This window comes from Haliotis rufescens, unplaced genomic scaffold, assembly GCF_023055435.1.
Source record: "Haliotis rufescens isolate VD_foot unplaced genomic scaffold, xgHalRufe1.0.p SCAF_3, whole genome shotgun sequence".
NCBI classification, from domain to species: domain Eukaryota; kingdom Metazoa; phylum Mollusca; class Gastropoda; order Lepetellida; family Haliotidae; genus Haliotis; species Haliotis rufescens.
The window spans coordinates 17,937,722-17,952,359 of record NW_025964001.1 but is presented as its reverse complement, the minus strand read 5'-3'; the positions used below and the strand labels follow the sequence as shown (position 1 = coordinate 17,952,359).

At 41.3% G+C, this 14,638-nt stretch overlaps 1 protein-coding gene across 1 annotated transcript in view; it reads left to right on the top strand.

Annotated features, from left to right (window-relative positions):
• Positions 1–11,795: 11,795 nt before the first annotated feature.
• LOC124137023 (WD repeat-containing protein 81-like) overlaps positions 11,796–14,638 on the top strand; it is a 36,199-nt gene continuing 33,356 nt past the window's right edge. The window contains exons 1-2 of the mRNA XM_048403846.1: positions 11,796–12,011; positions 13,971–14,149. Coding sequence (XP_048259803.1) covers positions 11,925–12,011; positions 13,971–14,149 — 266 coding nt within the window. The 5' untranslated portion in view covers positions 11,796–11,924. The remainder of the gene's footprint in view (positions 12,012–13,970; positions 14,150–14,638) is intronic.

Genomic DNA, 14,638 nt, shown 5'->3' with positions numbered 1-14,638 from the left:
ATTAACAAAAGGGCCTAAAGCTGCATGCACTGAAAGTGCAGCAGCACTATGAACGATATTAAAGTGCAGGGTTTTTGATTGCCTGGCATCTGCGTCAATTGAACAGTGACAGTTCAACAACATGCCAAGATTAACAGAAATGCAAAGAAACAGCCGCCTGAAGGCAGGGGAATCCCGATCAGCTGTAGCCAGGGTTTTCAATGTGGCTCCCAGCACCATCACAAAGCTATGGGATCGGTTTCAACAACATTGGTCAACACGTGATCGGCCAAGGTCGGGGCGACCAAGAGAAACCACCCTCGCCCAAGATCACTCCATCCGACTGTGCCACCTACGTGAAAGGGCGACCACAGCCAACTCAACCGCATCCCAAATACCCGGACTGCGCAGAATCTCCGACCAGGCAGTACGAAACCGTTTAAGAGCAGCAGGTCTACGAGCAAGACGTCCTATTCGACGCGTCATATTGACTCGACAACATCGTCAACAACGACTGCATTGGTGTCGTCAACACAGGGTATGGCCTCAACTGCGATGGGGAGACGTCTGGTTCAGCGACGAATCAAGATTTCTCCTCCGTCGAGGGTATGGAAGAACACGGGTCTGCAGACGTCGGAGAGAATGTTACGCCGGAAACTGTGTGCAGGAAGTGGACAGGTTTGGTAGGGGTAGCGTTATGACGTGGGGGCTATCTCTCACCATGGCAGGACAGGTTTGGTCCATATCCATGGCAGTCTTACGGCTGAGATGACTACAGTTACCAATGGTTCTCTCCACAACATTTTTACACAATACCTTGTACGGTTCCTCGTATAAATGAGTTTTCCTACCTCACAAAAATCTGGCTTTGCGTTTCTTTTTTTGATGAGTGTATTTGTCATACATATTCATTATGTTAAACATGTATGGACAATATATTTGCCTTTGCAAGGCTATTTTACAATTAATTTACGATATGAGATCATCGATGTACCTGAAGCTTAAGACAAATTCCCTTGTTTTGCTTTCGCCAATCCGAACAGAAATTCCGACTCGAATTCATAAAGAAACAGAAGAGTGAGTGAGTGAGTGAGTGAGTTGGGTTTAGCGCCGCTTTTAACAGTATTCAAGTTATCGCGGCATGGAAGCTTAATGTGTGAGGAAAGCCCGAAGCGATGCAGGTCTCAGAAGTTTACCACTTCGGTGAAACCCACGAGCACGGGTATGGTGCTGACAAACCTAGAAACATAATCGGGGCGAACCGGGATTCGATCCCACAATCATAGGTTTCTGACGTGCCCAAGGGACGCATCTCTGCACAGCGAATCGCGGCGCCTTAGACGACTGGGCAACCCGTGCCCACGAAACAGAAGGGGACACAATGGGGATGTTTTCTTTGAGGACGTCCAGCATTACAAGAAGCACGGGTTAATCTATCACAGAAGCACAGCACATCTGACATCGTGCAATGTATTCCTCGTTGTCCTTAAATGATTTGGAATAAAATATCATAGTCAGGGATCTAGCGTCAGGTAGATTTGACGATACAGAACACCCAGTATTCGGAACATATTGCACCATATTTCTATGTCGGAAAATGTAACTCTGTTGTCCTTAAACCAACCACATTTACAATAACACATCTTCGTTTTAGCAGAACACATCCGACATTCTGTAGTATCAGTGTTGCTTGGTTAACCCGGTTACTGCTTTAGATGTTGCTTGTAATACCTTGTAAATACTTAATATTTAAGATAAGATAAGATAAGAGTTTATTATTCAAAGGGGAATTTATATTGTACAGTTGATTACCATTAAAATAAGAAAAATGGAAAATATTATACTATAAAATATGATTATAAGAAATTAAGACACTAATATATGTCTACTAATCCCACTACTACTACCACTACCACTACTGCTACTACTACTACTACTACTACTGCTACTACTACTGCTACTACTACTACTGCTACTACTACTACTACTACTACTGCTACTGCTGCTCCTACTACTACTGCTACTACTACTACCACTGCTACTACTACTACTGCTGCTACTACTACTACTACTACTGCTACTACTACTAGTACTACTACTACTGGCACAGCTTTGACAGCAAAATGTACTTGCAATGAGGGAGTACAAGCTATTAACATATAACACAAGACAGAACGATGAACACGTTTTCTTTTATTTTATTTTTTTCTCTGTGGCAGTGGCGAACATATTCAGCGTTATGTGTTGTTGAACACAGTACCACATATCATACTACTACCTCAATACTTGTACCACCTGATATGTTTCTTTGTCAGCACAACAACGTTGCTCGTTAGTTTCGCAAAAGTGTCAAACATCAAGGGCTGATCCCATTCCCCGGGATGTCCTCCCACATCAAACGAACTACAGTAAACTACGGTTATAACGAACTCAAAGGGACCACAAATTTTAGTTCGTTATAACCGTAGTTCGTTATAAGCATATATACAGCAGATGGCCGAGACCAAAAACGGTTCGTTATATCCGCCAATTCGCTATAAGCGTGTTCGTTATAAACGTAGTTTACTGTACTATGAATACCGTTCAGAACGGCGTAAAACACAACTCACTCACAACTTCAACAACTGATGCAATTGCTATTACTACTTCTGACTCCGTGGGGACCGAGGTTAGAATACATCCCCTCTTCCTGTACCACATTCGATTATATACAGGCCGCTGTCGTATAGATGGAATATTGATGAGAGCGCCGTCAAACAACACTCACTCACTTTTACTACAAAATGTCCTAAAACCAGGAACAAAGCTTCAAAATAAAAAGAATATGAGGGTAGTGCGTAGTTATCGGGGATGGTGGGCGGTTTCAAAGACGAGTTAGCATCATCGTCTGGCCTCAACAGCTTCAAGATGGCATCTCCAGGAGACGCCTGACGATGGCATCTATTAACATGCAAAGAGGTTGGTACCATACTGGTATATTACCTCGCCGTGGCGCTATACAACAGTTCTCATTGAATGCGTGATTGTTTTCAGGATGTCTAGTGGCGGGACCAAAGCGTGCCTGATAGCTTCGCCTCACGCAATAAAGCGTTGACAACGCGCATGCACAGTGGGTACAAATTTGACGATAATAGTGGTTATCATAGCGCACTGTCGGTGGTCCCAAGACAAAAGAACGTGCTATACTTTTGTCCTTTGAATCCCAAGTAGACATAATTGCATCAAACATGTCACATTCTTTTCATTACTGTTCACTAAAAAACATGTTTATCATTAAAAACATGCCTGAATTGGTATTTTATCGAGTGAGTGAGTTGACATCCCCATCACGTCGACGTCGTCTACAGTCAGACGTACCCATACTGCGCAGACCAACGTTTGTTTCTTTGCCTTTTAACGACGCACTTAACAATATTCTAACTATCTGACGGCGATCTGTAAATAATGGACTAGACAATCCACGGATTTTCATCATGCTCATCGATCTACACAACAGGGATACAATTACATGTATCACCCAAGTATCCACGTGTCTAACGACATAAGTAGCTAGCGTTGGTCAGTTCAGTTGACGGTCGTCCAAGCAATATCCACGTCGGCGATTATCATCGAACGAGTATTTGCAACCGATCCACAATCATGCGAACCAATATAGTATAGACCTTCGCTCTGCTACTGAATCACGACGGTGACATGCTGTAAACGGATGCATGTTTAACACAACAAACAACCATCTTTGATGCATGAGTTACAAAAAACACAACTTTTTTGCAACAAAATTCCAGAACAGAAGTACAGAACTGTCTTAATATTGGTTCCTACAGCTGACTATTCGGTTACCGTTAGGTCTCTTGTAACCTGGTAACCAGCTTCGTCCTTGGCACTGGTTCAATATGCGCATGTACACAATGTTATGTAATCCCGACGCAATGCGCGTTTACACAATCTACGGATGCCATACGTGCAGCCGACGTTATTCATGCCTATTTCAGTAGAAATGTCCTAAACTCGTCTCACACTCACGTACACAGACAAACTGATGGAGGTGTCCTAATCAGTGATGTCAAATCGATTTCATGTCAAGGACAACAAAATACTGACACAAATGGCGCATAGTATAGGTTATATGTAAAATGTGTCAGAAATATATCGTATGACACAATCGTAAATAATCTAATAGAATCACAACATACTTGAGTTTCGCAACACAATCACCCATGTAACCTTTCTCCGATTTAACTTGCATTTGGCATTATCAATTAAGTCCAAACCCAAGCTATTAATTGAAGCGGCACAAAAATATCCAAACTAATGTGTGGTACGCATATATTTTATCGCTATTGCGAAGTGAGTGAATGAGTGCGTTGGGTTTAACGCCGCTTTTAACAGTATTCCAGTTAATTCGAGGCGTGTCAGCTTGATGTGGGAGGAAAGCCCGAAGTGATGCAGATGTCAGACGTTTACCACTTCGGTGAAACCCACGAGCACGGGTATGGTACTGACAAACCTAGAAACATAATCGGGGCGAACCCAACCCAACCCACAATCATAGGTTTCTGGCGTGAACAAGGGACGCAACTCTGCACAGCGAATCGCGGCGCCTTAGACGACTGGGCCACCCGTGCCCCCCGCTATCGCGAAGGCTTATATGTATCCTTGTATATCTGTCTGCTGTAAACAGAATATGTGATAAACACGTTATTTAATGAGAACGGATGTAATATCTCCATATATCAAGTTGACTGGACAAGAACTAATTTTTGTTCTGAACTTTAATAAATATATCAATATGTTTGAGATTGTGGTGGACAATATGTGAACTATCATCGACATAATACACTAAGCATTACAAGGCATTATCGACAAAGAGCGAGAACAAACGTTGTTGTGATTATATCAATTGATTGACAAATGAAAGTAAATTATATGATATAGACTATATTGGTATAAACGTATCAGTCAAGGCAGACTAGTGTAGATTAATGTCGTTTAAACACGTCACACTTCAAAATTTCTTTCCCGTTCAATGGTGATGAAAAAACCCGCCATTTTAAAATAACTGGCCTAAAGAAAATGGATAACAAAAATCAAAATAGTGGGTCGCATCTTGGGTCAGTTTGAAGATCAGAACACTTAAAATCTTCAAACAAAAATAGCACCTTTGAATATTCTATGTTTACAGCAAACACTGAATGGTAATGTGACTGTAAACATCCTTGCGTCTCATATACTGTGTATACTTTCCAGGGTGCGGTTGTACATAACAACCTTAGCGCTACGACTGTCGTAAGTTTATGTTAAGGCATGGGAGTTAGAGCGCTGAGATTGCTCTGTACAACGGCACCCAGGTTGTTTGTGAAGTTCGAGTACACGCTGGTCTAAAAACCGGTAGCCTATCATTTCATATTGAATTTCAAGCAAAGATTTGAAGGTAATGTTGTTCAGGGTTGGCGGTCATCTCCTCATTCTAGCAGCAAACGGGCAACATTTCAAATCCATGCTTGATGTCAAGGAATATTTAAGTTTGAACCTTCCATTTAATATACGGATTATAGGACTGGGACGAGTCCAAATTTACTACCCGGGTACCCACCCCCTATTACCCGACCCTACCCGGGTACCCGCTGTAGGTCTCAAGAGGTAGCTCTGGTAAAATGTGTTTAGATACATAGATAGTGTATGTATATATTCTGTTGTTTGAGCTTTCCATTATTTTTAGGGAATGGAGAGTTGATTGTTGTCTGCCGCTGACGCACGTGCCACGTCGCGAGCTGATCTTTACAATGCATGGATTATGTCTCTTTATAATGTTTGGTCAAAGATAACAGATATTAGATGATAACTTCTTAAACAAAATTTGGAAGATATCCAACTCTATAAAGGCAGAAGTATCACCTTTTTACTAGGCAGACTTGTGCGAGTCTTGGGTGTAGAAAGTAGAGGCCGCCCTTAAAAGAGCTGAATATAGCAAATCGTGCATTTAATGTTTGCTAAATATCTTCTGACAGTTCGAAGCATGGCTACAGCTCAGTGGAAGGCGAAGAAAGGGAGACAATTAATCTGAACAAGGGAGATAACTCTCCGAGTACTCGACTCGTAGTCGAGTCCAAGTAGAAATCAGAGATTCAAATCTGTTTAAGGAAGTATTGACACAGTGGTGTTTTCATAAAACTTTGCCAACCCGGAAACAACCTTGTTTGTCGTGTGTTACTCGACCGAAAGTAGGGTAAAAGTGTTTGGTTTATTTCAAATCAGGGAGCACGTGTGGCCCCCGAGTCGTCTAAGGCGCCGCGATTCGCAGTGCAGAGTTGCGTCCCTTGGGCACGCAAAGAAACCTATGATTGTGGGTTCGAATCCCGGTTCGCCCCGATTATGTTCTAGGTTTGTCAGCACCATACCCATGCTCGTCGGTTTCTACGAAGTGGTAAACGTCTGAGACCTGCATCACTTCGGGCTTTCCTCCCACATTAAGCTGACACGCCACGATATAACTGTAATACTGTTAAAAGCGGCGTTAAAACCAACTCACTCTCTATTTCAAATCATGACGTAGTTATTAGAAATGATAAGTGAATATTAAATCTTATAATTATCAAATGTTTATAAGTATTTATAAACAGTTAATTCAACTTACTGAAGACATGTCTATCACTAGTTAGGGGGAGGTCTTGTTCTTTTCTTCGTGAGCCTCACAGAGACCCGTGCGATGGGTAGTCCTATGTTTCACTCATCACGTCGAAGGCCTGGGTTCGATTCCCCACGTAGGTGCAACGCGTGAAGCTCATTTCTGGAGTCGACCATAAAGATATTGCTGGAATATTGCTAAAATCTGCGTCAAACACTCTGCACTCAGAGAATATCCCCCAAAATATAACTCCTCCATCAATATTCACTATATATCTATAATGATAAAACCATGGAACAACGGATGCGATGTTTCAAACGAAACAAGAAATTCATCTTGAATAATCATACCGTTAAAGTATTTTCCTGGAGATGTATACCGAGTCATGGAATCGAATATAAAGCAGATCCAATCTTGAGCGATCTATTCTCGTCTTTGAAAAACAACCGGAATGGTAAACAATATTTTCAGAGAAATCTTTTTCTCGGAAAACAAAGTCTCGCATTTTATGTGATAATTTGTCAACATGGCTGGTAACAAAACAGCATGTTATTACCGCTGTGTCAATATTTGTACGCGGAAGTCATCTCTGGAATGATTGATAAAGTTAATTTCGGAGATTGTACTGTAAACATAATTTGTGAGATCAGACAGTTTAAACACATGTAATAAACAAACCCGTTGCTGCTGAAGGTTCTGAAAAAATCCTCAACTGATCAATAAACTTTAAAAAAAAACACATATCGGTAATCACTATCTTCTTCGAGTCACCTCTTTCGGGTGAAATACCGTATTTCCTCTAACAGAGGCCATCCATGGTGAATACGGCTTAGAACTGGGCCCCACTAGCATTAGCTTATCGTAAGGTGATTAAATGGAGCCAGTGGTCAGGATGGGTGGGCGACTTGCTTGATTAGGTGTCACTGGTTTGTCTTGTGAAGACTCTATTATTTACAGGCCCTCGTTATATACTAAAGGAAAAAAAGTAATTGTGCTTCATATAAAATGGTGAATGGTAAATATGACATCATTTTTGGTCATTCGTCTGATCAATGTTTTATCATGACGAATTCATTGACAAAACCCATACCTGTAACATGAGACAGTGCGACACGCCCTAAAAGAAGGATGGTGTAACAACTCAATGAACTATGTCAGTGTCGGGTGTGACCACCATTTTTTATACAGGATAGGCACCAGCGGCGCATTGAAGACACCAGATGAAAATAGCCTGATGGATATTTATTCCAAATTTCAAACAAGGATTAGCCGACCGTGGTAGCGTTACAGGCTGGTTCTGGTCCTTGTCGTAAGCGTCGCTTTCTCTCATCTCAGACATGTTCTATGGGGGAGAGGTCTGGAGAAACAGTTGGCTATGGTGAGTATAGGAATGTCATACTCCTACAGAAAGATACAACACGTGGGCGGGCAGGCTATGGTGGTACAGCAATAGCATGCTCCCTCAAAAAGATAGTACAGCAATCGCATTCTCCCTCAAAAAGATACAACACGTGCAACACGTGGGCGGGCAGACCATGGTAGTACAGCAATAGCATGCTCCCTTAAAACGATACAACACGTGCAACACGTGGGCGGGCAGGCCATGGTAGTACAGCAATAGCATGCTCCCTCAAAAAGATACAACACGTGCAACACGTGGGCGGGCAGACCATGGTAGTACAGCAATAGCATGCTCCCTCAAAAAGATACAACACGTGCAACACGTGGGCGGGCAGACCATGGTAGTACAGCAATAGCATGCTCCCTCAAAAAGATACAACACGTGCAACACGTGGGCGGGCAGGCTATGGTGGTACAGCAATAGCATGCTCCCTCAAAAAGATAGTACAGCAATCGCATTCTCCCTCAAAAAGATACAACACGTGCAACACGTGGGCGGGCAGACCATGGTAGTACAGCAATAGCATGCTCCCTTAAAACGATACAACACGTGCAACACGTGGGCGGGCAGGCCATGGTAGTACAGCAATAGCATGCTCCCTCAAAAAGATACAACACGTGCAACACGTGGGCGGGCAGACCATGGTAGTACAGCAATAGCATGCTCCCTCAAAAAGATACAACACGTGCAACACGTGGGCGGGCAGACCATGGTAGTACAGCAATAGCATGCTCCCTCAAAAAGATACAACACGTGCAACACGTGGGCGGGCAGACCATGGTAGTACAGCAATAGCATGCTCCCTCAAAAAGATACACCACGTGCAACACGTGGGCGGGCAGGCCATGGTAGTACATCAATAGCATGCTCCCTCAAAGATACAACACGCGCAATACGTGGGCAAGTATTATCCTTCTGCAACGTGACTTTATTTCCCTACATTTGCACAAAGTGTAGAACATGATCTTGAACGGTGTCATCCCGGTAGCGTAAGCTATTCAAATTATCATAAACAATGATGACGACGTATTGTAACACAAGCGTCACTGAAACGTTGTCCTGGACGTCTGTTGACCCTTGCACGACCATCAGAGCTGTCCAAACCTGGACTCATCTGTGAACAGATGCTGTCTACACTAAACTACCCATACCTGATGGTGGCATGGAAGCAAAATTGGGCGTATCGTTGGACGTCGGGGCCTGATGCTGTGCTCCTTGTACGCTGTGCTAACTGGTCTAATTCCAGGAACTGTCCGAGCTCTGTTATATGGCAGTTTGGTAACGACTCCGTAGCTGCACCAACCGAATATGGTTGTTTCGTTGTCGTGACGTCACAAATGCACGAACGGCCCAGACGATCATAGTTGTTGCCCTGCTGTAGATAACGTCTCCAAAGAGATGATACTGTGTTTCGATGAGCAATAATTGAAAATGTCTGGAAACGGCGCGTAGACGTTGATTGTCAGCAAGCCGTGGCATCGCATAAGTATTATTTACGGGTAAACAAGAGTTGTTTTCATGAGCACCTGATAGCTGACATTTTTGGCGTGCCGTTCACATTGAAAAAAAGACACGTGTGTGAATGCCATGCTCCCAACACACGCAAACATCCAAATTGTGCGCCGTGCATGAACATGCGCGGGCAGGGGGCACGGGTGGCCCTCTCGTCTAAGGCGCCGCGAATCGCTGTGCAGATTTGCGTCCCTTGGTCACGCCAGAAACCTATGATTGTGGGTTCGAATCCCGGTTCGCCCCAATTATGTTTCTAGGTTTGTCAGCACCATACCCGTGCTCGTGGGTTTCACCGAAGTGGTAAACGTCTTAGACCTGCATCACTTCGGGCTTTCCTCCCACATTAAGCTGACACGCCGTGATATAACTGGAATAATGTTAAAAGCGGTGTTAAACCAAACTCACTCACTCACATGCGCTTGCAAATAATGAATCATGACCTAAAGTCGAGGAAATGTCTATATGAATATGTATTGAAATATGCCCCTTATAATTTCAAAATAAATGTATTTGTATTGAACTTTTTATGAAGCACAGTTACATTTTTTTCGTTATTATATATTGCTGGGATAATCCAATTGACGCCGGTGTCGTTGATGCTACGGTCCAGCGGTCCGCCGGACATCGTATCCTATAGAATTAGAAGTTCGGACAATGATACCCAAGGTGCAATATTTATAACCTCGGGACCAGGACTACTTATCCTAAAGACTCAATGTCGAAGGCTGGGAACTAATGTCTATCGGTGTCCCTTTCTGCACCATGTACACACTATCATCATCGGAATCATTCTCTCAGTCACAGTAAGGGACTCGAAGTCAAGGGCAGGACAAGGTTCCTAACGGACTATGAGTGTACTTTTACACTGGGTCAAAACTGGACAAATAGAGGCCGAGTCTCTCAACTAACCATTGGATCTATAGTAAAACAGTAACTTATCCTCATTCTGAAACCATCAATTTATTAGTCCCTTACTCATCCTATAACCCCTATATCTTATAGATTTACGACTGTCGTGGCACAAAGCTCGTTTGAAGGTCGGCGGATAAATATCATTTTAGAAACAAACACGCCGAGGGCGTCTGTTACTGATACTACGTTGAGGACATAGTCATTAAACAGGATACTTTATCATTGGTGATAACGGCCTAACTGTTGGGTTTACTGTTAAAGGGAAAATAAGGAGGTGTATGCTAGTTAGTCTGTCTCACAGACCCTAATACAAATATATCAAATACAGCCCATGCAAGTCTATAATGTTTGGCAAGTCTAGATCACTGCAGTATCTGAAAATGAAGAGAGTCACTGGGCTCCTTTTACTATATTTTTATTAAGATAACTGAACAACTGGGTTTTTTTTCTGTATGATATGTTCATTTCAGAGACTAGATGTTAGTCTATATGCTAGTGACAGAATTGCTATCTAATTTATCTAGTTTATGCTTATAACGGATTTGCAGCAGTTTTCATACAGGTTTGGGAATCGAACCCGGGACATTACTTCCTAAGCCTGATGATCGAACTGTCTGATCAATCAGCTGCCGTTTAGGCCACTATCAGATATGTACCCCGTGTGCCTTTCCTTTTGTCGAATGGACGCTTAAAAATTCGTTCGTGCCAAGCATACATTTCCAAGACTGATTGTATGTATTCCGAGTTTGGTTAGGACACATTTCACCTGACCGAAAGATATTTGGGGTATAAATATCTGTTGTACCGAATGCGACAACAACTCGTTCTGCGTGAGAACCCACTCACAGCACCCTGAGCCTGTGGTAATATATGATGTCACCTGCCGTACGATAATCGCCAAAAGATCGAATGTTTTATATAACAGATTTTAGTGTGAACTTCATTATTTTGTAGATGTTATAATTGTATATAATATGATAGAAACATAACTTGAATGTCATGATACAATGGACAAGAGTCTGGCGTAATCAGACTTATATTGTCCTTCGATCAGACCGCTTTCACCAGTATTGTCACATTGTCAAACAACGATAGGAAAGTGGTGTGCAACGCAACGTTGACAATGTGACAATGTTATCAAAAGGCAAGTCATTTCATACAGATTAATACAAACAGAGAACGATATATCTACTTCAACTGAATAAAAAATAGCTATGAGCAGAGACCATATTATATGGTCTCTGCTATGAGCCATTCGAAGTGGCAGCGGAAAACGATATGATGATTTTAGTGGTTGTTATCTGTCTCTCATAGACACCATTATCTCCCTTAGAAAAACAAAGAATTGCGAGTTACCTGCCCGAGATCATCGACATTAGTTCAGATTTGCCACCCACCTTATCTATAGTAGCTGTCAGAGGATGATATAAGCGATTTTACCATGTAAACTGATTAGCACATGTCTTCTGTGTAGACAGGGGACATATTTGAAACATGGATTTGCTCTCTGTGGTGTCGGAAAGACTGTCACTTCCTCGACATCATATTGGATGTCTATCCAAAACTCGAGTCGTCTGCATTGTGAGTGGAGTTTTTTGCTAGACTGAACATGTTTCCACTTTGAACATGTTTCAATTACACACTCGTAACAATTCTAGCACGTCTGTGTCGTGTTTAGATCAGGAGACCTTGATTGTTCAACATATATCTCTATATTTTATTTTTCATTGAAGAAATACTGTTTACATAAGTAAGCCCTATTTAAAGATACTGTCAGATTTTGAAACAGGTTCTATTCAGATAGGTTAAATATAGTTCAATTCAATTGCAAGAATCCGTCTATGGGACAAGCAAAAACATGCTAATTGTTTCACCTGCACAGCTCTTTAGATGATGACCCCATGTAAAATTACATTTCCTTTAGATCACTTTGGCATGTTGACTTTTATTACTCTCAGGATAGTACACACCTTCACTGTGTGAGATTTTATTCTCAGTGCAGAGTTAATATGGTACACACTAAACAGCGTGCCAACAAATTAATAGGCACATTGTTTACAGTAGATAAGAAAAATATCCTGTAAAGTATGCTACTTACACAAAAGGACACAGTACATCATTTTGAGATAGACATTGATAAGATATACAAAATATGTAACCCTTAAATGTCTCCTGGTCAACACTAATGTGTAATTTGTTATAAACAGAAGTTATTCCTTACAGTGTTTACCAGACATGGTTCTCAATTGTCAAATGGTGTATGCTATAAGCCTAACAGCTCTGCGCTGATTAAACAGTAAGGTTTGTGCACAGAGCCTTTGACAATGAGAACCTTGTCTACATGTTTACCTAACCCACAGTAGACAGTTGAAGTTGACAGTTTAGTGTGCATTTCCAACAGTTTTGGTTTGGAATTAGTTTCCTAATTTTTCAACTGTGTTATGGTTATAGCTTATGATGATATGTATTGTATTGTAGCGAAGACATTATGGAACATATGTTTTTGGTTAACTGTATAGAGGTGCTAATGGTGTACAAAAAATATTGTTGGCTATGATGACGTCATAGAAGTGTACATGAGAAAAGGATTACTTATAAAAGATTCAAAAAGTATATGTGATATATAAAGATATATAATTATCTGTAACACAAATAAGGAAAATCAGTGTGATTTAAACCAAGTAATATGTAATCATGGTGACATAATAATAATGATATAGAGAATAAATATCTTTAGAACAACCAGACATGGACTTAGTAATTTGTCTAGTATATCATATATGCGGTCATGATTTATCAAGTATTTATGGAGGGAGAATTCGGATGGTCTTAGAATAGGGGAATCCCCATTTATGGGATTTCTGAACTATATTTAGCAACGCAAGTCAGTATCACGAATGTGGAGTCCAGGTTGTCTACTCAATCAGCACTGATAAACAATCAGCCATGGGCATGATATCAACCACTGGTTTGCTTTGGTCCAGGCATGGTTAAACTTAGTTAAGAGTAAGACATGAAGTACTTTGGGATTTAATTTTTCTAATGTGATAAAAAGGCTATCTATCTTGTCTTGGCTCCCATTCTGTGTGCCGGAATCCTATGATCCTAGGTTTGAATCCCAGATTTGCCCTGAATACGGTACTTGGTTTGTCAACATCATACTCATGGTCATGGGTTTTCTCTGAAGTTGTAAATGTCAAAGACCTGTACGTCATGAAAGGCTTTCCTCCCACATTGAACTGACATGTGATCATATATGGCTAAAAAAAATAATAGTCTTGGTTCTCAGGCACTGCCCACGTCATCATAAAGTTCATTGCATGTTTCATTTTTGTTTCCATTTTCTATTTTTTTTTGTGCATTGTGTTTAAGTATGAGGATTTATATATTTTTTTGAAAATGGAAATAAAAACAAAACGTGCGGCAGACTTTATGAAATACTGTTCAAAGTGACATCAAATTCTGCTCACTCCTCTTCCTCCTCCTTCTCCTCCTCCTCCTCATCATCATCATCATCACGTTTGTTTTCCTGTTGTTCAGGTGTCCCATGATTGGCTGAAGCACCTGAACCATGGCAAGGTCCCCTCCCTACAGGGGCTGGATGTTCTGGGTCAGGCTGAAGCGGAACAGTATTTGGCTGCTTCGTGCATCAAGTTCTCAAAACCTTGGAAGAAAATAACAATCAAAATAATCAGAAAAACACAGGAAAGGGTTTCCAGGTAAACCACTCAAGATGATCTTCTAAAGTGTTCTATGTTGTGTATACATGGCACAGTTCAAGTTGAGTAATGATCCAGCTTCCTTGTTTATTAGTCACAATTAATTGTTTATTTGATAATAGCTTTGCAACATTATGAAACATATGAACAGTGAACATTATGAAACCAAAATACTTCCTACATACTGAGTGCAGAATCAAGAGGGCCAATTTTATCAGGGTTATATGAAATGTGTTCAAATACTTTCAACATGTTTGTTTGTCTTTCACTCTTTGTCTTTTTTCCCTATTTTCATCTTTTATGTTAAGTCTGTGTCACTTGTTCATGATTTGCTTGATAAATGGCTGACATTCATGATTCTCATATACTTTGAATGTTTTAAATGCCTGTGGTTATTACGACAAATAGAATCTGTCTCCAGGAACCTATGCTTGTCATATTAAGAGGGTACTAAATAGATTGGGTGGTCAGGCTTGGTGATTTGGTTAA